At 39.9% G+C, this 24,827-nt stretch overlaps 1 protein-coding gene across 1 annotated transcript in view; it reads right to left on the reverse strand.

The window, feature by feature from the left end:
* Nucleotides 1-15,124, reverse strand: part of grip1 (glutamate receptor interacting protein 1) — a 379,336-nt gene extending 364,212 nt beyond the window's left edge. Inside the window, exon 1 of the mRNA XM_078567971.1 lies at nt 14,931-15,124. Within this exon, the coding sequence (XP_078424097.1) occupies nt 14,931-14,985 (55 nt within the window). The 5' untranslated portion in view covers nt 14,986-15,124. The remainder of the gene's footprint in view (nt 1-14,930) is intronic.
* Between the last annotated feature and the right edge of the window lie 9,703 nt (nt 15,125-24,827).

Genomic DNA, 24,827 nt, shown 5'->3' on the forward strand with positions numbered 1-24,827 from the left:
CTGTGCTTCCTCCAAGTGATGTTCAACATGGAGGAGCACTGATTCATTAGCTGAGGGAGGGCAATATGTGGTAATCAGCAGGAGGTTTCCTTGCCCATGTTTGACCCGATGCCAAGAGACTTCATGGGTTCTGGAGTCGATGTTGAGGACTCCCAAGGCAAATCCCTCCTGACTGTACACCACTGTGCTGCCAGTGGGACAGGACATACCCAGGGATGGTGGTGGTGGTGTCTGGGACATTATCTGTAAGATATGATTCCATGAGGGTGACTATGTCAGGCTGTTGTTTGACTAGTCTGAAACAACTCTCCCAATTTTGGCACGAACCCCCAGATGTTAACAAGGAGGACTTTGCAGGGTCGAAAGGGCGGAGATTGCCGTTGTTGATTCTAGGGACGATGCTGGGTGGTCTGTCCGGTTTCATTCCTTTTTTGAGACTTTGTAGCGGTTTGTCACAACTGAGTGACTTGCTAGGCCATTTCAGAGGGCATTAAGAGTCAGCCATATTGCTATGGAGTCACATGTGGGCCAGACCAGGTAAGGCCAACAGATTTCCTTCCCTAAAGGGCATTAGTGAACCAGATGGGTTTTTACAACAATCGACAATGGTTCCATGGTCATCGTTAGACTTTTAATTACAGATTTTTATTAAATTTAAATTCCACTATCTGCCATGTAGGTCCCCAGAGCATTACCCAGGGCCTCTGGATTACTAGCCCAGCGACAATACCACTATGCCATTGCCTCTCATTTTTCATTCACTGTTATACCTGCATCCTGCAAGACTCTTAGGGCTGCTCTGGCTCTGTGACCATGCTCTTCTCTCATGGAGCGATGTACAGGTTATGTCGTCATTATGGCATGTTCCTCCTTCCATGGAGTACGAGATACTGTTCTCTGGAGCAGACACTATCCCAACGGCAATCTATTGCAACAATAACAACTGAATGGCGTTATAAATGTGGTCAACAATCTTGATTCTTTGTCCGGGCGGGGGAAATGGTTGCAACCGATTAAAGTTTAATATTCCAATACTTCTGTTTTCAGTATAATTTACCATCTCCGGGAAGGTCACTTCCTTTGCTTGTGGTTCTTCCACTTCTTGTATGTGATTCTGTTTTAAAATTTTCTCCCTTTTTACAGGTTGTCAGTGTTTTTAAGCTACGGTTTTGAAATGACCTGTTTTTCAACAGTTGTGGCACTCTGCTCCGCCTGCTGGACATTATTCTCGCTTGTGTGATTTGTTCTTGGCAATCCTAAGAAAATGGCAGTTGATGTGCTTATCCCCATTCTGGATTTCTCTTTTATGGCCTACAAACCCAATGGTCTCACTATCTTCTCCACAGGACCTCCCCTTCTCAGCAAACAAACACCTTATTCTATTTCCCGAGTTCCGTTTGCGTCACAATATGCACTGCTTTTACTAGTGTTAAATCCTCTGTCTGAAAGAGATCTGATGATGCTTTGCCAAGGACCCTAACTACAATTGTCATGAATCGGCTCATCTTTTAACATTCCGTAACCACAGCCCCTGCCAGCCTATAGCATTCATCGATGAATGAATTCATGCTTTCAACTGGTCTTTGCTTTCCTTTATTAAATTTAGCCCTATGATTAAATTACGATAGACACAGAAATAAGAGTCGAAAGCTTGCAGGACTTCTTTATAAGAAGTTGAAGTCTCTTCAAACCCCTGCCTGACTATCACATCCTCTGCCATAGATCCTACTGCATAAACTAGTGTACTGACCTGGTCTTTTTGAGTAATCCTGAAGTAGTCTGTGCCTTGTGAATCTTTTTCTCCAGTTGTCCCAATTCTGGGGCTGTTGTAAGCCTTCTGCACTCTGAAATGGTTCTGGGAGTGGTAATGTGGACTGCACGCTTCTGCAGAGCTCTGGAATTGTTCCTGCTTCTGTGCTGCTTTGGGGTTTGCTCACTGCTGTCCAGTCTCTGGGTCTGTGTCTCAGCTTGTCTGCTGCTCCCACAATTTTCTGATGTCTTGGTGAATCTTACATATTTTCTTTTGTCCTTCCTTTGAAGATCACTTTTCTTCTTAAGGTCTGATGGGTCTTTTACTCGCTGCCACCATATTTCATTCTGTTGTGGGGGGGCTATATAGGGGTTTTGGAGATTGTCTATTCTTCCAATGTATGTTGCTAGAGTCTGTAGTTTCTTAAATAAAGTAATGATTTTTTTTTAAAACAGCAAGTATTTACACATTTAGACTTCCAACAAAGGTTAGAGCTTCTCCTTCCAGCTCTTTTACTTCTCAGTCATGTGATCTGACATCATTATTACATCAGCACCATGTATGCTTTTGATGTTAACCCTTTACTCTGCAGTAATAAGTTCTACGTTGAATCCACTTTCTGGATAAAGACATTTATCCAATTCCATATGGGATTTTACAGTGACTATTTTGTATTTATGACCCCTACTTTTGGACTCATGCAGAAGTGGAAACATCTTCTCCATGTCTAACCTATCAAACTCCTTCACAATTTTTAAAGACCTTTATCAGGTCACCCCTTAGTCTTGGCTTTTCTGGAGAAAAGAGCCTCAACCTGTGGGCTTTTATGATAGTTTTACCCTCTCAGTTCTGGTATCATTTTTGTAAATCTTTTTGCATCTTTGCTAGTTCCTGCATGTTCTTTGTAATATGGAGAGCAGAGCTGGTCAATAATTACAAAATTTTACAATACAAAGTTTATAAGGTCTGGAATACTGTTTGCCATAAGTGGGAATTGTTGCCTACATCAAGTCCCCCCAACAATCCTGTTAATGTTGGCAGTAAATACCATACTTCGGAAGTGCTTTTGAGGCATTGAAGTTCTGAAAGGAATGATATCACTGTATGTGCGATTTCTTTCATTTATTCAAGTGTGAAACTCAGCCATTTAAATTCCGGAAGGTCCCCGGTTTGATTCTTAATATATGCTGCAATGAGCTCAAACAGGACATCAGTATGGGATTCTAATACATAGCATTTCTGGACTGGGGGGGATGCAGAGAGGAGGTCAGAGTTTCTGCTCTCCGCTAATACACACAGTGACATCTGAATGTAGCAAACAAAACAAAGCAGCAGATGGACACAAAAAGCAGTCAAGGAACACAGCAATAGGTTATTCTGTTTCACTTGCAAATGTACCCATCACAGAGTAAAAGGGTAGAATAAAATGTGTGAAAGACCTGGATATTTATTCTTAAACAAAAGTTAGATGGCTTCCACGGTCATCACCTTGATCGAGGCCTCGTGGATAGCAGCAGGATCTCCTCCCAAGCCAACATGCCTGGCCTCATGATGCTAATCACTCAAAGCCGGCTCTGCTGGGTGGAGCATGTCATTTATATGCCTGACACCAGGTTCCTGAATCAACTACTCTATTCAGAACCCAGTCACTGTGGGAGACTCCCAGGAGAACAGCAGAAACTCTTTGGGGATATCCTCAAAGCATGCCTGAAGAGGTCTAACATCCCCAATGACTCCTGGGAGACCTTGGCTTGTGAATGACCAAAATGGAGAAGGTTCATTCGGGAAGGCTACAAACACAGATTGACTTTCCCTCTGTATGTTCCTGACAAAGTCTAGGCATCAGAGTGCACAAACCGCCAAACAACTCATCTACCTGAACCCTCAAGCACCACTAGTCCCACATGTGGCAGAGTCTACAGATTGGGCTTTGAACATATCAGCCATCTCAGAACCCACTGAACCAGTATGGAAGCAAGTCATCCTCAATCCCCAGGGACTGCCTAAGAAGAGTAGCAGCAGGGGATACTAACTGTGGGTCATCCTGTGTAACCATAAAAGAAGTAGTGGGAGGGATAGGTTCAGCAGGAGATTGAGCAGTGAAGGAAATTTATTGATCCACTGATCAAAGTTGGCAATGAGATCACAAGAAAACTGGCCCTCCAAGCAGTTACAATGACTCAGCAAAGGTAATGGTGCTTGAGGGGAGAGAGGGGAAGTGGGATTACCATTGACAAATTACAGGTAGTATTTTAGAAATTTTAATAAGGATTGGGGTTATTTTCCTTGAACACAGTTCAAGTGTACACAGTTTTCTCGGATTACAAATCAACATCTATAACACAAGATGTTATAGAAGGGCATCGTTATATTCATCCATTTAAATGAACTGTGCAAACCCTGGGCAATATGGCAGAAATATCCTTTCTAATCTCTTGTAGAGCATCACTGTCTAATTGCATTTTCCAGTTCTGCCTGTTGACTGCAAATCAGTGCAGTGCTTTTTTTTGCAATCATCAATGGATGATTCACAGAATGTGGCTGCCTGTGGGTCAGATTGAATTAGGTAGGGAAAGAAGGTTAATTATCATCATGTACTTTCTTTTATTGCATAGCTGGTAGGCTATGTAAAACAAGTCATCAAAAACAAGCTTTGATCCCGAGTGCTCCTATATCATGTTATTGCATGAATTAACTTAGCCATCAACATGATACAAAGACTGTGATTGAATGAAAAATACCATTTCTTAGCAAACACAAGTTGCTCAATTACAAGCAGTCGCACCCCCCCACCCCCCCCCACCCCCCCCCACCACCTCCCCCTTACCCCCAACTCCAGGTTCAGTCAACTTCCTGTCTCCCACTGGTCTGACTAACTTGATTGAATTTTTGGAGGGGGTAACAAGTAAATCTGATGAAGGTAGTGAATTTGATGTAGTCCACATGGATATTTGCAAGGCTTCTGAGAAGAGCCTACATGGTAGACTGGTCAGAAAAGTACAAGCCCATGAGATCCAGGGGAAGTGGCAAGTTGGATTCAAAATTGATTCAGTGGCAGGAATCAAAAGGTAATGGTCAGTATGTGCTTTTGCACCTGGAAGCTTGTTTTCTGTGATTTCCAAAGGACTCACTATTAGGTTCCTTGCTTTTCGTGGTATAGATCAGTGATTTAGACTTAAATGTAGGGGCGTGATTAAGAAGTTGGCAGATGATACAAAAATTTGCCATGCAGTTGACAGTAGAAAAATAGGTGCAGACCGCACGAGTTAATGTGTTATGGTTATCACATTACTTGAAGGATTGTGATCGCACTAGAGGAGATTTACCAGGGACATTGCTAAAATTCTCCAATCCTGGCAATGAGGAAAGATTGGATAGGCTGGGATGGGGTGTAGTTCCCTTTGGAACAGTGCTAGCTGAGGGGAGATTTAATTGAGGTGTAGAAAATTATGTGGGGCCTAGAAAGGGTACATAGGAAGGACCTGGTTTCCTTGGTAGAGATATATAACTGGGGTCACAGATTTTATGTAAATGGTATAATGATTAGGGGAGAATCGAGGATGGAGGACATCTAGAAATAACTGCCTGAAAGGGTGATAAGAAGCAGAAACCCTCATTGCATTCAAAAGATATTCAAATATGTACTTGAAGTGAGATAACATACAAGACTACAGAACAAGAGCTCCAAATGGAATCAGGCTGGAAAGCTCCTTTTTGGCCAGCATGGACATGGGCCAAAATGTCCTCCTTCAATGCCGTAAATTTTTATGACTCGTACCACAAGGAACACCATTGTCCATTTCCTTGATGCTTCCCATCCATGTTCACGCAAGATATTGATGTAATTTTTTTCTGGCTTGAAAGGACATCTCATCACGTCATTCAAGTAAAGCATTTGCTTAACCACACTCAACAGTAGTCAAGTAAAGAAGGATTTCACCACAATTCAATTTTGGAAAGTGTCATATTTCAAAATACTTATTTAAGCAAACCATTTTGATAACATCAAGTACTATTACAGAGATATTTGGTAAAGAAAGAATAATGTGCATCAATCTATATATTTCTTCATCTTCCCCATCATACTCCATACCTTTATTAGATGGAAAATGCAAGGGAAGATCTTCTCCCTTCTATCGCATGCAGAGAGTTGGTTATGCAAGTGTAGTAGATAAGCATAACAAATTTCTTTATTTTTTTGTCTGCAGTTAGTTAGAGTGAGTTAGATAAAGGATAGAAGTTCAGGAATCGAAAGGTTGCTAAGCACAGTTTGAGAGAGAAAGCAAGCTGCATGCACACATTGGAAATGAGGGCCTGACAGCCTTGTACTGGCAATGATTGAAGGGGAAACTGAGTGTAAAAACAGAAGAAGCAAAATCAGATGGGTGGATAGCATTGAGACATGGATTGAGGAAGGCTTGAAGAAAGCCAGACAAAAAGCACGACAATGACAATGAACAAATGAGTAAATCCTTGAATCTTGGTAGAGAGAGAGAGAGAGGCAGACAGACAATATTTTAAACTTCCATGAAATTATCAAAATTAAATGGCCATTACATGACAGAATGCACAGCAGAGAAACAGGCATTCAGCCCAACTGGTCCATACTTGTGTTGATTCTCCATATTCCTTTCTCTCTCACATGTTTACCTAGCTTCCCCTTAAATGCATATATACTGTTCACTTCAAATACTCCTTGCAGTAGCACGTTTCACATTTGTTTATGACAGGTTTAAGAAATTTAATTTAGAAAGTCCATGGATTTTAAAAAAGCTGTTAACAAATTTAACCATGTTTATCACAACTTATATTTATATTTCACCTTTACTGTAATGTCCCAAGGCACTTCCAAAGCATTATAAAACAAAACTATGACACCTAGCCACACACAGAGATTGAGGCCAAATAACCAAAAGCTTAGTCAAAGAGATAGGTTTTAAGGAGTGCCTTAAAAGGAGGAAAGTGAGACAGAGGCATCGCCTCAGGTATTTATTTCCCATTTAGACATGGTTCCAGATCATCCTGGCAAAGATTTTTTCAAGATTGACCTTTCTCGGCATGATTTCATACCAATTTAAAAATAATGGACAATTAGAGTCCATATACTGATTAGAACAATACAATAAAATGCTTTCACTACATTCATTTTGAAATGCATATTTTCCAATGTACTTTTACATTGGCCATCAAAAGCTTAATCGACTTGCCTTTTGCTGGCTCTAACATAGGATATATATTTTTAAAAATGGCAATTCTATTACCATATATTGATCATATATTACAAGACCATTGCCATGAGCTATCCTGGTTGTGATCTATTTCAGGAGTTGCTCATGATACTGTAAAAAAAAGTCTGTCCCTTACCAACACATTCTACAATCAAAATCAAAGCTATTTTGCTTCATATAAAATAAAATGTCAAAATGATCTTTAAAGCATATGAGATAGTATCAGAGTGCAGCTAGAATAGTCAGTTTTTTAAGAGAAGACACAAGCGTTTCAAGCATAGGAAATGAAATTATTGAAGGCAATAAAGCTAGCTGAAGAGCACTTGCATGATGCAACAGAGATCAATGTTTCTCAAACTCAAGCCCAGATTGTGCTTAATATTGTCAATAGAAATAAAAGGCAGGCCACAGGAATATTTAGATAAAGATTTATGAACCAAGTGGCTATAAAATATTTTATATTTTCTAAAGTACTGTGAGATCTCTACCATCCCCATGCCACATTTAATGACTACCAACTGTGTCCTGTGGAAATGTTTATTATACTCACTATAAATCCTGGTGAGCCGATTTGGTAGACATAAAATAGTTATCAATTTTACACAATCATGTTTAGTTCTCTGCCACTGAACCTCTCACGTAAAATATCATAGCAAACAACATCATGCATTTAAGGCATTTCACAAGGACATTATCGGACAAAATTTGACGCTGAACCACATAGAAATATTAGAAAAAGTGACCAAAAGCTTGATCAAATAGGCAGGTTTCAAGGAGCAACATTAAACCTACAAGACAGCGATACTTTTACTTTTGATTTTATGGAACTAAAACATTGGATCAGTGATTTCCGGGACTGCCATCGCCATTCTTTTCCACTGGAAGAGCCAATTCCTTAGGAGCATGATTTGTACCACTGGTGAAACCCAATTTCACCCCATAGCGTCTTTAAAAAAAGACATCTTTCACAAAAAGTACATTTACAAAGTGAACTGTCTTGAGTCTTCTATACTTCATGGTCCCAGCTTGCGTTTCACCCAAGTATTTTTATTTCGACAATTGGAGAGCGTTCCACTATTTCTACCTATTCAGAAGAAGATGTGCAGCTTGTATTATTTCCCAGGCTTCAATCTGTGTATAGACAGAAGTTGACGGACAGAAGGGTATGCCTCTCACAGCCCAGGGGAAGCTGAGGATTGGTTTGTTATTTTCCCAAAAAAACTTTTAAATTGAATACTTAAAGCTTACTTTCAGAAAATGAATTGCTGAGACAATAACTGTGATTAGCACCTGTGCTTATGATGACTTTGTTGCTGATTAGATCAAGAATAATTTCCCTTTTAGTAAATCGCCTCTTCATTTTGGTTAACAGTTAAAAAATCTCTTCTGAACTATTTTTAAGGCTTAAGAATTATTTTGCAGTTGAACATTAACATATGGGCTTCTCCCCAAACAGATCAGACATTCCATCTCGAAGTTTAATGCTGCCACTCCTTTACATTTCAATTCGCCATTCTAAGGAGCTTTTTAATTAACCCCAGGTCTTTTCATCGATTTGTATGTCCCGTTAATTGTAGCACACTTCTGAATACAATTACACTAGTTAGATTCTCCTCTCCCTCCTCAATCGCTCCAAAACAGAAATTAGAAGATTGAAGAGTATGACATTATCACACTGATTACTGGATATTATAGGCAGAATCATCCTCAAATACAATTGCATTCACATGAGCTGTTCTGTCTGGGCCTCTATCTACTCGTCAAAAGTCTCTCCATTATTTCCCTCCTCTCCAAATTTCCCCAACTTGACAACTGGAAGATTGCAATCTTTCTGACAAAGTTCACCAACATATTATACAGTCATCTAGTAGCACAAAACTTGAGTATTGCTGAGAAAAAGGCACGCTGTTGAAGTTCTGTCTTGCACGCATCAGGAGGCTTCACAAGAGTCATAAGAATTGCACTGACAACTGATTTAAGATTATCAGTTGGGCTCGCAGTGTGGCTCACCCTACGAATGCTAGAAGCTACACATATAAATACACAGATCCCTGTCCTTTGCAGACAAAAAGAACGGGTACACACATAGTGCCTTTTTCAACTAAAAATAGGTGACAGCCATTCTCTGGTTCATTCTCCAGGGCAATATCTTGACTAATCAGTCAACTGACCTGGTTTGAATTTAAACAAAGCTTCGCAGTTAACTGCCGGTCATCAGTTAACTGGTGCATTCTCCATGGCAACGCCTCTACCAGAGTCCACTTGCAAACCAATCAGCACTCTTTTCTCACGCAGTCTAAGTTGTTATTCCCTTTACATTTGGCATTCTTGTGAATTGTCCTGAACAAATGCAAGACGAAAAGCTTCAACAACGTGTCTTTTTTCAGCAACATATTATATATTATCCGATATCCAAGATAATAGACAAGCTTATAAACAAACACTTGAGCTGATCAAGCTACTGTTCAAAATTCATATTCTCACAGCACCAAAACTCAGGTAATTCTTTTTTCTCATCTAAAGGCAATTGTAATTATTACAAATCAACACAGACCAACAGAGAAGACTGAAAACGTAAATTATTTCAGAACTTAAGGTACGTTTTTTTAAATTTAGACAATTTAGAATGGGATACTAAGTGAAAAATGTTCTTCAAAGTAGAAGCTGGTTGAAAAACTTCAAGGAGAGGTTAGATGTCCTTGCTGAGAAAACATTTACCAGTAGCTGTAAATAGCAAATATTACTATATTAGGTTTCAATGGGGAAACGTATGAAAATTAAGAATTTAATGGAAATACAGATTCTCACACAAATAAAGCAATTGGAACTTCAAGAGAGGTCTGAAATTAAACAATTTATCATAGCGAATCGAAATCCTGTCTTCACTTCATATCCAATGTAACATACCTGTATAATACTTTCAAGTAAGGACTGGCGATAGCAATCAGAAGCAAGAACTTGAATGGACCTTTCCCCCTCCTCCAAACTAATGTGCCAATATGCACTATGCTGCCCTGGCTAAGCTCAGCTAACTCAGGACAGACCATGAATTGAACTTGAAACCTTCTCGGTTTGTAAGGCTCAGCCACTCAATAAAACTTCTAAATCACCCAGATCCTCATTACTTTTACAAATACTTACGCTCTGTTGTTATGCAATAATGAATGCGCCTGGTCTATTTATTATACATTGAAATTACATACCGAATCAGTACTAATGTTTTAAACTATTGAATTTCTCTCTCTCTATTTAATTTGACTAACATCCCCTTTTAATTTCTCTAATTTGCTGGCTCAATCCAAATAGACTAACATGTTTGAAGACGGACTTAATTTTCAGGGATTTTTAGGAAAGCTGTTGACTAATAGCTGAAACAACAGATATAACTGAATGTAGTAAACAATGTACCAAAGTTACTATTCTACCAGCAGCATGGCCTAAAATTTCCTGTCAATTTGTGCCCCAAAAACATCATCACAGCACATTGTGGATTTCCAGCACCAAAGCGTGAGAAAATTCAGGCATAAATGAGAGCGATCAATGCCTGTTCTTACAATACACCTGAATTTCATGAATCTTTTATTGAGTTACTGGTTCTTCAGTAACTTTGTCCAGGCTGTCCTCTGCTCAACAGCATGGCCCTGTCTACCTCAAAATGAAGGCAAAACACAATTTCCTGCATTTATGCAGCTTCAGGGCATGTGTAAACTTTTATGCAAATTTTTAGGTACACAGCCGTCCTTTGATTTTGAGCTTACCTAGAACAGTTGTGATTAATAATCAATGACTACAGGATTAATTTGAACCAAATCAGGCTAGGTACCCCTACCCAAAAATAATTCTTACCCATCTCCTCCTGAACATGTTGGGCAACAAATATGAAAGATCACTTGCTGATCCTTACACTGTTTGCTGCTTAAGAATAAATGTTGATAATGATCTTCATATTAATATCCCAATGGAGGAAGAAATGTGTCAGAATGCAGTGAGTGTATCCATTTCTAATGATTTTCCTGCCAAGTTTAGATACATTTTGTAAAAGTCAGAACCAACCTATCCAGTAACAGTTCACTTGTAGCAAAATTGACAGGACTGAAAAACAATTCATGCTACAGCCCTTTAAATGGTAATGAACTGAATTTTTAAGAGTAAACAGCTCTTGTTGGATGATATGCAAGCTCATGAATAATACAGGCAACTTTAAAAATGTTAAATGTTTGAGCTCTTCATACAGTATCATTTTGGTTATTTTTAAATTGCAGATTAGCCAAGTCAGGGAAAATAACTGGTTTTTAATATTAATAAGAGCTTGGTGCCTTCTGAAAGAACAAAAACAATTTGATATTCTTGTTGTTTGTTCTAGCATGGTTTAAAAAAGTCATTCATGACCATCCAAGTGTCCGGCTTTAAAAAGTTTCTTGTATCATTTTAAACATGCAACTCCTGTATAGTTCTTGCTATAATCTAATAGAAAGAGGCAAATCTGAAACCATATTTTGTTGTGAATTATTAACATCCATAGTTAATAGACTAATGGTTTAATGGAAAAATGGTGAGTGTATTTAAAGTTTAATAGAGACAAATGAAAGTCCTTGCTACTAAATTCAGCTGCATTTTGTCATTTGTTATCTTTGAACGTGTTAAGAATGCAGATACATGATCCTGAAATCTTAACAGCTGTGGCTTCACATTCTAATCAAAAACACACTGTTAGCATTTAATATGCATTACTTGTGATTTGCCAAGGCAATACTTGGCTGAAAAGATCTGCAGAAATATATAATATATTCAAATTGGCATTTTAAAGTAGGGTACAACTGAGTGTGGAGGTTAGAAAACTAAATTAGCCTTCATATTTTTCCATTGTGTTGTTACAATTATGAGGCAAGATTGTTAAATCAAAAACACAGTCCCAAAACTTAAGGTAAAATGTAGGGAGTCACATGACTGTTCTGAAGTCTGCCTGACAGCAAGACTGGGTGGTTTGATCATTAGAGATTATTTTACTGGAAAGGAGGTGCAGAGTGTTTACACTTGGAGACAATGGCAGCAGCCTGTGTACTAATAGTGGATCGACTGTGAGTCTCCAAACTCCCAGAAAAGTGTTGGGAATGTTGTGTTATAAACAGTTGCGCTTTACACTGTCCATTTACTTCCAAGATAAAAGAGAGTTGGGGCCCCAAGGATAGCCAATCAGCAATTCTACCTGGATGCAAGGCCCATGTGATGCATGTTGCCTTGGAGATGGGCTTTGAGAGGGGAAGGGTGTAAAATATCATCCGTTAAAAACTCATAGGCAATGTTAGTCTCCCAGGATCTGGGAGAGGGAGAACAGCCATAGGCAACATGTGCTGTGGTTCACCATGCAGGAATGCAGGTGTCAGCATGCACTCAGATTGATGAGACAATCATGAGAAGTTAAAATGTGGTTGGAAGATTCACTTAGCTCGCACTGGATGAATAATCTCTGGGGAAAAAACCTCATTGTGAAAGACAGTTCTGAGATTATAAATTTCCAGGCAGAGAAAGGAAATGAGCAGAAATAAACCCTCAGCAGCTAAGAATCACCTTGGACTGTTCCCAGGAGAATTGAATGTCTACTTAAAGGAGTGTAAATTATATTTGTGAAGTGTGTTTTCAGATGCATTAAAACAAAAAGGGGAGTGTTCTGTTTTGTGGTTTAAAGTATAAGTTGTCTACCAAAAGTGTTTTAGACAATAGTGCTTTTAGTCTCCTGTTACAGTAAAGGCCTTAAAATGTGAAATCATGTTATGTCATCCTTTCAGCTTTTAACTGGAAGTTTGAATTTCTTTTTACAAGTTATCGGTCTCTACAAAGATTGCAACAGTGTGTTAAAAAATACAATTCAGGGAATGTGATTATTTAAAGTTCATTATCAGTCATCAAATTTCCAAAGTACATAGAGTTAGAAATTATTTTATTTTCCATGTAATGTGGCAAACCACTGATGGTAGCTAAATGAAAATCAATAACAAAACCAGAGCATCAAAAAAATGACCTGCTGGATGACTTGTTTTCAGGAAAAATGGGAAAACATTCACTGATAGCAATAGGGAGAAATTTACAGGGACATTGAAAAAACATAACCAAGTATAGATTCAAATAAAACATTTTCATGGTTTGTTTGGTCCTAGCATTTAGCCTTTACACACAGCTCCAAAATATTTCCAAAATGAAAACCACTGGAGCCTTTAGTATATGTTTGGCGTTTGTGAAATTACATCTGAACAGTTATTATAGTCATTATTCCAATGAGTTCTTCTCATATTCTACCCACTATAAACTTGAGGTCACTGTTGTCTCTTTCTTTGCTTGCACTAAGTCCTGTTCACCTGTTAACCCTCCATTCGCTGACTGACACTGGCTCCCAGTCAAGTACACCTTAATTTTAAAATTCTCATCCTTGTTTTCAAACCCCTCCATAGTCCTACTCCTCCCTATCTCCAACCTCTTCCCTCCCCACATCCCTCCAAAATAGCTGTGCTCATCAATCCCATCATCTCCCAAAACAGATGGATGCCCTACTTCTGGCCTCTTGAGCATTCCTGATTTTATTTGCTCCCTAAACCCCTACACCTCTCTTTCTTCCTTTAAGATGTTCCTTAAAACCTACTACTGACCAAGGTTTTGGCAATTTGCCCTAACATCACCTTATGTCATTCCACGGTTAATTTTGCTTTATAATGCTCCTGCGAATCACCTTAGGATGGTTCATTACACAAAGGTGCTGTATAAACAAATGTGTATTTAAAAATCTTCTGTTCCAGACGATTCCTTTTTTTAAGATGTGCCATCTCCAGAAATGATGATGATTTAAGTGCTTCTAAAACTAATGGAAACAGATGTTTTGATTGTTAATTAGCCAAGTATTTAATTTAATACTGAAGCATTTCATTTAATTAAGAAAATGGTATTCGCTTTTAAAACACCGTTTGCAGCAAATGCCTTTTAATTTATTTCCTATTAATGATTTTGAGCTATTATTACGCTGGTTTATTACTCCGGCGTAGTCAAACTAAAGAGAAATCAACGTAAGGACGGGCGAAAGTTCAATGTAACTTTCCATTTACGCCCCACAGGAAATTCCAGTTCATTCGTAGCAACATGAACGTCGTTAGTAACCTTCATCTGCTAAAGGATTCCCAGTACTGTAGTAGCTCCCATTCTATTATTCATCACTAGGTTTCGTAACTGACTACAGCAGTAGTTAAAATAGATCAAGTAAATAGAACTGAATTATACTTCACTACACTGCAATAGGAAACAAATAGTCAACTCAGGGATTGGACAAAGCCATATGTAAATATACACACTTGCGACATATACAAACAAAATCACATTTTCATGTACCGACCGTTCTGCAGATGTTCCATCAACAAAATATCGCTGCCTCTAATCTTCAAAGTAACCAGGTGTATCCAAACTGCAGCTTCACACAAAGCAGAGAACACCCATAACCATTAAGGAACGTGCCTTCAATTGTTCAGCCTGGCAGGGAATCAGTGCCCACCGGCTACTGTTTGAATCTGGAAATTCACTCCACAGCAAGGCACGTCAATGGACAATGGTTTCAAAATCAAGAACACACAAGCAAACATAAACGCCAACAGAATTCACACTCCACAGGCCTTGGAGAATTGGGGCTATATGTGGTGTTTGCTAAACTAAAGTTGTTTAGGGGCAACTTTTTTTTTTAAAAAAAAGAACACCTCCCGAGTAGGGTCAACATTGCCGAGCCAGTGCCACACTACAACTAGTAACGAGCAGCAAAACTGCACGAGTAACAGTGTGTGAATCCTTGCAATAAGGGATTGCCAGCGCCTTGGCTTTCGCCTCCTTCAGCTGACTGACTAGCGCGTGTGTGTGTGTGAGAAAGAGATGTAAAGGAGAAGCTTTTCTTTCCTCACCAGCCCTCCCCCCCCACCTTTTACCTCTTTCGTGGTCAGCTTGCAGACATGAAGGCATATTCTTCTTCCACACTGGCATCTTCTAAAGGAACTCATTCAAAAAGCTGGCGGTAGTGCGGAGGTCCCCCCTGGTCAGTCGACGGGAGACATGGGCGGCTGGCGGTGAGCTCGGTGCGATCTCCCCCGTTCCCGCTAAACGGCGGCCTCGTTGTCAAGCCCCAGCACCCCCAGGGGCTCTCCCCACTCACACAATGATTAAAGGATTAGCAAACTTTAACGGGGAGAGGGAAGAAAAGAAATCTTCGGAATCCCGCGTATCAGGAAACAAATGTTACATTTTTTTCAACACCCCGAGATGGAGAGCTGGCTTTTTTTTTTCTCCCCACAGAAAATCCTCCCTTTCTTTCTCTCTCTCTCTCTCTCTCACACACACACACAGCTTTTAATCCTTCTCCTGTACAGACCAGATTCTTCCAAGTGTGAGTTCAGGTGGAAAAAAAAATCCTTTGGTAATGTATTAAAAATGGACGAGTCGAACTTCTGAGTAGACTGAGGAAAAAAATGGTGCAGTCCATTCATGAGTTGAAATGGTCGCTGGAGAAGTTGTTTTCGGAAACTGCAGTAAACTTCACATTAACCGGTACGCTTGGCTTTTATCTTGATAGACCAATAAGGATGGTACTAGATTTTTTTTTTGAAAAATATACCTTATTCATAAAATATCTGAAAGACCATTACAAAACATTTCCAAATCACCATCACAAAAAGTGCAATCAGATTCAACTTTTACACATGGATCACAAGGTGCTTCAATACAATCAATGAATATTACAATAATTTCAATATGGTCATTACAGACAGTCAGACAGTGCATGGTATTGGAGTTATCAACATACATCATGTTGCACTCTGAAGTGCTTCAATACAATTATAATAGTTAGTATTCAATGCATACATTCATTGCGAGCCGTACAGCCTGCGGTGTATAGAAGGATGGTACTAGATTGTCCCAGGGCCACCAAGCACAAATACTCACATTTCAACTAAATCACAATGTTCTTATTGCTGACTACAGGACTCCAAACCCTACAGTGCCCATTGGTCAACAAAGGAATCAAGTATACCAATGGGAACCGTGTGCTCCCTCTACAGGGCCACCCAGGCATGGACAAGACCGTGAATGAAAGAAAAAGTAAGATTTGCATTCATATAGCACCTATCACAACATTAGAAAATCCCAAGGTGCTTTACAGCTGATGAAGTACTTCTGAGGTGTACTCACTGTTGGAGGAAACAGGACAGCAAATGTGCACACAGCAAACTCCCACAAACAGCAATATGACTATAAAAGCAAAATATTGCAGATGCTGGAAGTCTGAAATAAAAACAGAAAATGCTGGGAAAACTCAGCAGGTCTGGCAGCATCTGTGGAGAGAGAGAAACAGAATTGCCGTTTGGAGTCTGTATGACCCTTCTTCAGAGCTAAAGCAATGAAACTTATACTGTTTAAGAGAGGGGGAGTGGTGGAGCAGGTGAAGCTGGATAGAAGGCAGCGATAGGTGGGGGCTAAGGAGAGATTGACAAAGATGTCATGGACAAAAAGACAAAGGGAGTGTTAATGGTAGTGGTAAGGGCTAAAGGAGGTGTTGAAAGTGGCATCAAGGTAAGAAACCAGAATCTGTTAATAGCAGAAAAAGGATAAACACTCTGTGAAAGAACAAAAAGGATGGAAAAGGGGATAAATAGGGGATAAAACAATGAATAAAAATGAAAATAAGTGGAGAAAAACTAAAAATATTTTTTTTTTAAAAAGGGGATTTAAAAAGGGGTGAAGATAAAAGAGACAGTTCATGGTCTGAAGTTGTTGAACTCAATGTTAAGTCTGGGAGACTAAAGTGCCCGGAAGATGAGGTGCTGTTCCTCCAGTTTGCGCTAGGCTTCACTGGAACATTGCAGCACACCAAGGATGGTCATGTGGGCATGAGAGCAGGATGGTGTGTTGAAATGACAAGCAACAGGAAGGTCTGGTTCATGCTTGCAGACAGACTGAAGGTGTTCCTGAAAGCAGTCACCCAGTCTACGTTTGGTCTCCCCAATGTAGAGGAGACCTCATTGGGAGCAGCAAATGCAGTAGATAAAATTGAAGGAGGTGCAAGTGAAGCGCTGCTTCACCTGAAAGGAGTGTTTGGGTCTTTGGACGGTGAGGAGGTAAGGGGCAGGTGTTGCAACTTCTGCGATTGCATGGGAATGTGCCGTGGAAAGGGGATGAGGTGTTGGGGATGATGGAGGAGTGGACCAGGGTGTCCTGGAGGGAACGGTCCCTATGGAATGCTGATGATGGTTGGGGGGGGGGGGGGGGGGGGGTGTTGGGGGGGTTGAGGGGAAGATATGTTTGGTGGTGGCATCATGATGACGACGAGATTATCTATTTTTATCGATGGTGCTTGAAGGATAAATATTGACTAGGACACTGGCGATAACTCTCCTACTCTACTCCAAAATTGTGCCATGGGATCTTTTACATCTAAATGAGAGAGCAGACAGGGCCATGGTTTAACAACTTAACTCTTGGTACTGCACTGGAGTGCCAGCCGAGATTGATGTGCTGTTGCACCTGTAGTAGGACTTGAACCTACCTCTAACTCAGAGGCAAGAGTGCTACCGACTGTGCCACAGCTGACTGACACATTGCAGCCAGTGTGCTCCCTCTCCACCCTTCCCATGCAGACTCCACTAGTCCTAGTCCTACAGATTTTTTAGCAGTTTAAGGACTTTACAGTTCATGAAATTGCAGCATTGCTGTTTAGTTGTGAGGAGCAATGGACTTTTAATATAGTGTTAAACAATCATAGGAACATGGTAGACAAATTCTGGAATAAAAAAAGAAAGTGCTGGAAAAATCTAGCAGGTCTGACAGCATCTGTGGAGAGAGAAACAAGTTACTGTTTTGAATCCAGTACGACTCTTCTTTGGAACAGGAGGTTATAAATCTGGAGGTTATTTTCCGACAATGTTAAGTTTCTCATCATCTCAAAGGGAAAGAATGCAGTTTGACTTCAACACAGTGTGTGCGGAAGGAAAGCTATTATGTTAACAATATAATATATATCATACAAAAAAATTATAGGTGGTTGTATCCATGTTGATTTCACTGCTTCAGACTCTGAACTTCCCTTCTTAAACTTCTTCCCCCTCTCACTTGTCCTTGAAGGCCCTCTTTAAAATGTACTCCTTTCATTAAGCTTGTAATCACCTTCTAATATCTCTTCTTTGGCTCAATGTCACTGTTTTTCCAATTACACTTTTGTGAAGTTCCTTCTGAGGTGAGCTACTAACTATGTCTTTATGATTAATGACTCAATTGGTATTGCTAGCGACCTTCAGGTTCAAATCCAATGCATACTGAATTATCATAAGAGGTGCCGTAATTAATTAGAGTTCCTATTCCTACTGCTCTTCACTTACCTATGCTGAAAAAGACCTGCATACGGACAACAAGATTGAGTCTTCCCACTCTCACACCATGGAAAAATTGTCTACCAACATTCCCAATAATGAACCATAGCTACTTGTATGAAGTACTGGAAGGTAGAGTACCTATTCAACAAATCCCCAGTAGCATTCAGTTTCTGCAGGAGAACAAGGAGGGTATGAAAAATCTCTTTTGCTCAAGTTGCTATGGGCTCATTACTTTTAAAAGTGGTGGTTACTGTCGCATGCACATGGTTATGTCATGACAGAACTAATATGAATGCCAACCAGTATGCTACTATCTTATGTCTTTACAATGCTCAGTAATCTCTCCAAAGGAAGACGAATGGCCATTTCTGAGTTTTCAGAATCCCTATTGATAAGCTGCCCATATTCTTGAAGCAAATTGAAAAGGGTCTTGAATGCATTTTGGAGATTGAACCTGTACTCTTATGAACAATTGGTCTAATTTCTAAACAAAGGCTTAGCAAGAGGGAAGAAGTAATGAAAAATTTGTATTAAGCCGTTGAAGTACTGTGTAAAGTTATTGGTGCTGCGTTATAGAAAGGATATTAAAACCAAAAAGAGTGTACAACGTAGAGTCACTAAAATTATATCTAAGGAAAGATTTGAGGTACTGCGACTATTTCTGGCTGGGCAGTGAAAGATAATAGGAGATTTAATTGATACGTTAATGATTTAAAATTGTCACTCAGAGACTGAGACGTCGGAATTGTTTTTTATAAGGAGAGTTGTCGAAGGACAGAATGCAGGATTTGGTTGAGGCAAAAATCATTGCACATTTCAAGGCTAATTAGATAAACTTCTGAAGAAAAAGATACGAGCCATGTGGAAAGAGCAGAGCAATGAGATTTTGGATTGCTCTCAGAAAGATCTGGCAGAGATATAATGGGCCAATTGGACCCCTTCTGTGCTACAAACTCATATGGTTAAGCCTCTAAAGTAGTAGAAATGTTTTGCTGTGCATATGGCTTATGTAATTGATGTCTCCACTGTAGATGTCAATGGTGTTGCCACATGTCCAATGGTGGAGTACAATGCAGACAACTGTGATGCAATTAACTATGTCACCTTCCAATGCCATTGTGTGTCTGGAGACGAATGACATTCAACATAGTCCCTGTGTTCGAACAACCTCCAATGTAAAGCCTGTTCAATAAGTTCTGGATTCTTCTGCAACTCAGGAGGAATATTTTAAAACCCCACCAACATCCCCCACCCCACCCGACCCACTTCCCAAATTTTCAGTTTCTCTGGTTCCAATGTGCAATTGTCTTCTTTACTCTATCATCAGTATTGTGTCTTCAGTCCCTCCTTTAAGACTTTTGTCTTTCCACTTCCCTCTCCTCTTTTAATATCCTTCTTAAAACCCAGCATTTAACCAATCTTGTACTCACTCTTAATTTCTCCTTCTTTGGCTCCTTTTCCACACACAAGTGAACATTTTTCTAAATTATAAGAGGTAATATAAATGTATGTTGTTGAATCTCTATCCTGAGCCAATTGGTCCACTCTATTCTGCTACTCCTTCATCATCAGCATCCAACCCCTGTTTAATATTACTACAGTCTCCTGCAGCATACATATATGTGCTGATGCCTGATTTAAATGCATGATAATAATTAGGGCATGAGTTAGCAATTCTCTTCAGCCGTACCTTCCACATCCCTTCCCCTTGAAGGGAACATCATGAATATAAGCGCACATCCATGATTTGAGTTTGACATTATCATTACATGTACTTACGAGTCTCTGCACAATTATCGTACATGGTCATAATAGTGTAAGATAATGTGTATATGTGAAAATAAATTGTGTAAAACAGCCGTTCTGCTACTGTCTGTACCCATTATGTCTTCCAGATTTTCCATACACAATAAAGCAACAATTGCTTGCTCATTTGGAGTGAGTTTTTTCTGGGCATATACTGTAGTCATAGATCTGCTTTTAAGAGGAGTGGGAATTGTAACAGGCTGATTAGCCCCATTGAAATTTCTTTGTATAATTCATTCAATCTTTCATCATGATATGTATAATTTAATTTGTCAAACATTGCAATTTTCACTTCTAATTTATTACTTGCTACATTCTTGCTCGCATTTCTTATTGCCAACATTTTTTTGTGTCAAACATGATTTTGGCAGATACCTTCAACAATTGCTACCTTTCTTCATGTTCATATGTGAACTGTACCGGTGTCCTACTCTAATATTCATGTTTTTTCCTTTTTGCTCTATAAGTTGAGCATTTTGTTTTCCAGAAATTGTCAGGTCCTTCAAATTATTGATGTTTCTGTTAGTCCTTCGGTGACCTACTGCCATTCTTACTGTTTCCTTTATATATTGACGGACTGTCAGTAACTAGCCATCTCTACTGCCACCATCCTCTCAACACCCAACCCCCACCCCCGCCTCTCTCAACAAATTTGACAGCCATTCGAAACTTAGAAGTGAGCCACTTTGCAGAAAATTGCACAATCTGCTGCTGAATTTATAAACTTTTCAGCATCTTGACAGGTTAAATGGTTCATTTGCTGCTTAAGAAGTGTTGAAGGATCATTATAGCAGGACTGATCTCTGCTTTTTTGTTCCATGGAATGAAATTGCATCCTAAGGAATCATTCCATAATCATGCATTCTGGTGATTGCTTTGATATGTTTAGAATTTATGAAAACCAGCCTTTCTCCTGTGTTTATTTTTTTAAATGAAGGAGCATATAGCATTCAGTATTCCCATCACATGAAGTACTTTGATAAATTACTGTATCCTTCAAACACATAATAAAGAGTAGCACACAGCAAACTATAGCATACCCTTTATATTAAAATTTGCCTAAAGTAAACATTAGCTTATTGAATTCAATATGGGAAAGAAAACTGTTGTATAGTTAATGAAGATGCCCAATTCCTGAGATACAATTTCCATTTTGAAGTTTGTGAATATTGTCTCCTGTTGGCATTATGTATTTTTGAGATATTCATTAATATAGTATCATTCAAGCATGTCTAATGGGTTCTTGAAAGTAGCACTAAATCACTAAACCAGGGAAGTTCAGGCATGGTGCCAAGGTTGTGTTCAGCCAGCTCTGCCAAAACAGCAATTGGGGTGTTAAATTTGGCCTCAGAATCCTTGCCTAGGTTGGAATAAACTCAGCCACTATTCCCATTCTTTATCACTATCCAGTGAAACCTTTGGAAAGTGCACATATATGGACATCAGATGAAAACAGGATCAGAATCAGTTGTAATTCCATCCAATGCAGAACAGTTTGGTGCTATTCACTACCACATGAAAAATTACCAGATTAATGTTGACCCCTGTGGAACAACATCCCAGTGAGTCAGAAAATGGAGGGTGGAGAGAGAAAGAATTAAAGAAGAAACACAACATAACTCCTTAGAAAGTAGTAAGCCTATGATGAGGTCTTGTGATGGAGTGGGTAGGGTCCCTGTCGTTCAGCTAGAAGCTCCAGGTTTGAATCCCATCCCAAGAATTGATGGCCAGGAAAGGTATGTTCTTAATACAGCCAGATAGATTGAGTATCAACCTGCAAATCCTTCCACACATGGCAAGGGCATATGCTAAGAATGTGAGAGATTCCTGGTCAGGCATGTGATTTAAAGCAAATTGGAGCCTCTACCATCACCATCCATCATTCCAGACTACAACATGCAAGTAAAAAGGCAACTTGCCACACCAATTCAGATTCCCTGAATGAACTGTTAATATGCTACCGTCAAGCCTATGATACATCACTCTGAATTAGCATTCAGAAAAGAACGATGTATAATGACAATTAGATAAAGGAAGCACCTTTAGGTGCTTTAGCATCTGAAGGAAGGTAAATTTCATGATTGACATTGATGAGCTTGCTTGAAGTTCAACATCATGTCTGCTGAAAAACTTGGTCTAACAGTACAATTATGTTACTGAATTGTGAAAAAGAAAGTAATTTGGACTAGATTTTCTTCCATTTGCTAATGTTTGCAAAAAAAAAAAGCAGAGAAACCCACTTTGTACTTAAACCAAGTTTTTTCACTAATGGTGTGTTGTGAATACTTCAGGACCTCAGTTGATAAATGCACTGTCATTTTTTACCTTAGGGACATGGGCTTCAATCCAGCCTGGATTCAATATAATGCAATGTCCTTCTCTCTGCCTACAGTAAGAACCCTAGGAGATAGGTCAATTGAAAAAATTGTCTGCATAAAATTGTCAATCTCACATAAGAATCTGTAATAGCTGGTATGAAGAGTGAAAAAAAAAGTGTGTATTAAGAGGTGCTCTCTTAGAGGCTAAGGAACATTGATAGGTAAAGTAAAGGAGATTTTACCCAGTTTGTGGACCAATTCTGATGCCAATACTGGGTGGGAAAACTTTTTAAATGTTTCACGTTCCAACAATGATATCTATCCCACACTTTAATGAACACGAAATTTGACAACCACTTCCATATGAAATATTCTTCCACTTTGAGATTAAATAAATTTTCCAAAAATGTGCACAAGAGGTAATGATTATGTTGCTTGCTGCCAACTGTACAGGCACTTGGGCCATGATTTTCTGGCCCCATCGTGGTGGGACCTGCCACAGAAGACTCGGTGGCCAAGCCAAAAATCCATTGACTTTCAGCGGGACTAGACGATCCCAGCGGCGTGCAGGGTCAGATCTTCCACTCAGCAGCGATGCTGCACACACTGCTGCTAACTGCAGAAATCATTGTGTGCTTAGCTTTTTCTGCACTTTCAGCTGGTGCTTCCGCTCCTGTCTGGAACAACGAAGCCTCAGCCTGGCGATCCAGGAGAAACTGGCCAAGAAGAGCAGTGCAGAGGACATGCCCCCCTTTTATGACATCAGCTGTCATATTCAGGTAAGTTTTGAAAGTTCTCAAACCTCTCAGTTGGTTAACGACTGAGTGAATGCGGGAGGGAGGACGAGAGAATTGGTGGATGGAATGTGAGTGGGTAGTCGGGCCAGGGGGCTGGGAAAGTGGGTTAGATTGGGGTGGGGGGAGGTGGGGGGGGGGTGTGTAAGTCAGGTTGGGTTGGGGATGGGGAAAGTTGGGTTGGGAAGAGTGTGTGGTCAGGTCAGGGGGTGGGTGGTCAGATCAGGTTGCGGGGTGGGGTCAGATCAGATTGGAGGGTGGACGATCAGGACAGGGGTGGCTGCTCGGGTCAGGTCAGGTGGGTGGTGTCGGGTCATGTGGGGTGGGTAGTCACATCAGGTCATGGGGTGGGTGGTCAGGTCGGGTTGGGGAGTCAAGATGGTGAGTAGTCTGGTTGGGAGGGCATGTTTAGTCAGGTCAGGAGAGAGGGTAGTGGGGTTGGGGGTAGCAGATAGTTGGGTTGGGGAGGCAGGCAGTTAGATCGGGATAGTTGGTTCGGGGCTGGGTAGTCAGGTTGTGCAGTGGTTCGGGGTGTAGGGGGCTGTGTCTGGGAGTGGTGGGTTGGGGTTATGCTGTTAATCACTGAGTTACACCAGAGATTAAATGGCCTAATAATTCTAAGGTAAGCACCCAGGTAAGTGGCGCATATCTAGCCCAAGTCTCCAACACTGAGGTCAGTGTAAGAGACATTCATGCGGTGTCCTGGGCAGTGCAAATCTGCCTATAGGAAGCTTAAACTTCCTGAGCAATTACAGCACTTGTGCATGCATCAAGACTTCCTCGGGGTCTCGGTTTGCACCAGCAACCTAAGTGCGGTGCATCACTGCTCCTGATACTGGAAGATCTGGTAAGATTAACCTCTTACCACAAGGAAGGAAAAGTTGATTTAAAAAAGAGTACTACTATCCATTAGCCAATACTTCTCAGCACATAAGGTTTCTTACTTAACAGCAAGCTAAGAACTATGACAGGAGATGAATGTGGCTTCTGTGTTCAGAGGTTGTATGAAAATTTATGGCCAGGATTTTGCTGTCAGAGGCATTGGCTGCTGCCCTCGAAAAAAGCTGCACACAAAGATGTAGCGATGTCAGTGGCTAGAATTTCCACTTTCTCAACGGCAGTTTCAATCTGGTGCCAAGTCAAGGGGATGTCTTGGCATGCAGCAGTATTTATGTCAGCATGAGAATTGGCAACCAATCAAGCAGAAGATTTCACACAGCGTAAACCAGGAAGTTTAAACACTTCAAATCCTTCATTTTTAATTTAAATTTTTAGATAGCAAAATAAATGTACAACATGATAAAGATAAAGCTAAAATAAAGATAAACAGATTTTTTTTAAAAAGAAAAAAATTCTTGTTTTTAAAAATGTGGAATTTTTTTAGTGTGAAGAAATTTGACATTCCACAATTACAAAATCAACTTTTCAGAGTTAGTAAGAGTGCTTAGAAGCAATTTTGAAGTTAGCACACTGTTAAGAACCTAGTTACACCAAGGTGTAACTTTTTCAATGGTTCTTGCAGCAAGATAACAGAGGAGAAGCAG

This window comes from Cetorhinus maximus, chromosome 22 (genome assembly GCF_964194155.1).
Source record: "Cetorhinus maximus chromosome 22, sCetMax3.hap1.1, whole genome shotgun sequence".
Lineage (NCBI taxonomy): Eukaryota > Metazoa > Chordata > Chondrichthyes > Lamniformes > Cetorhinidae > Cetorhinus > Cetorhinus maximus.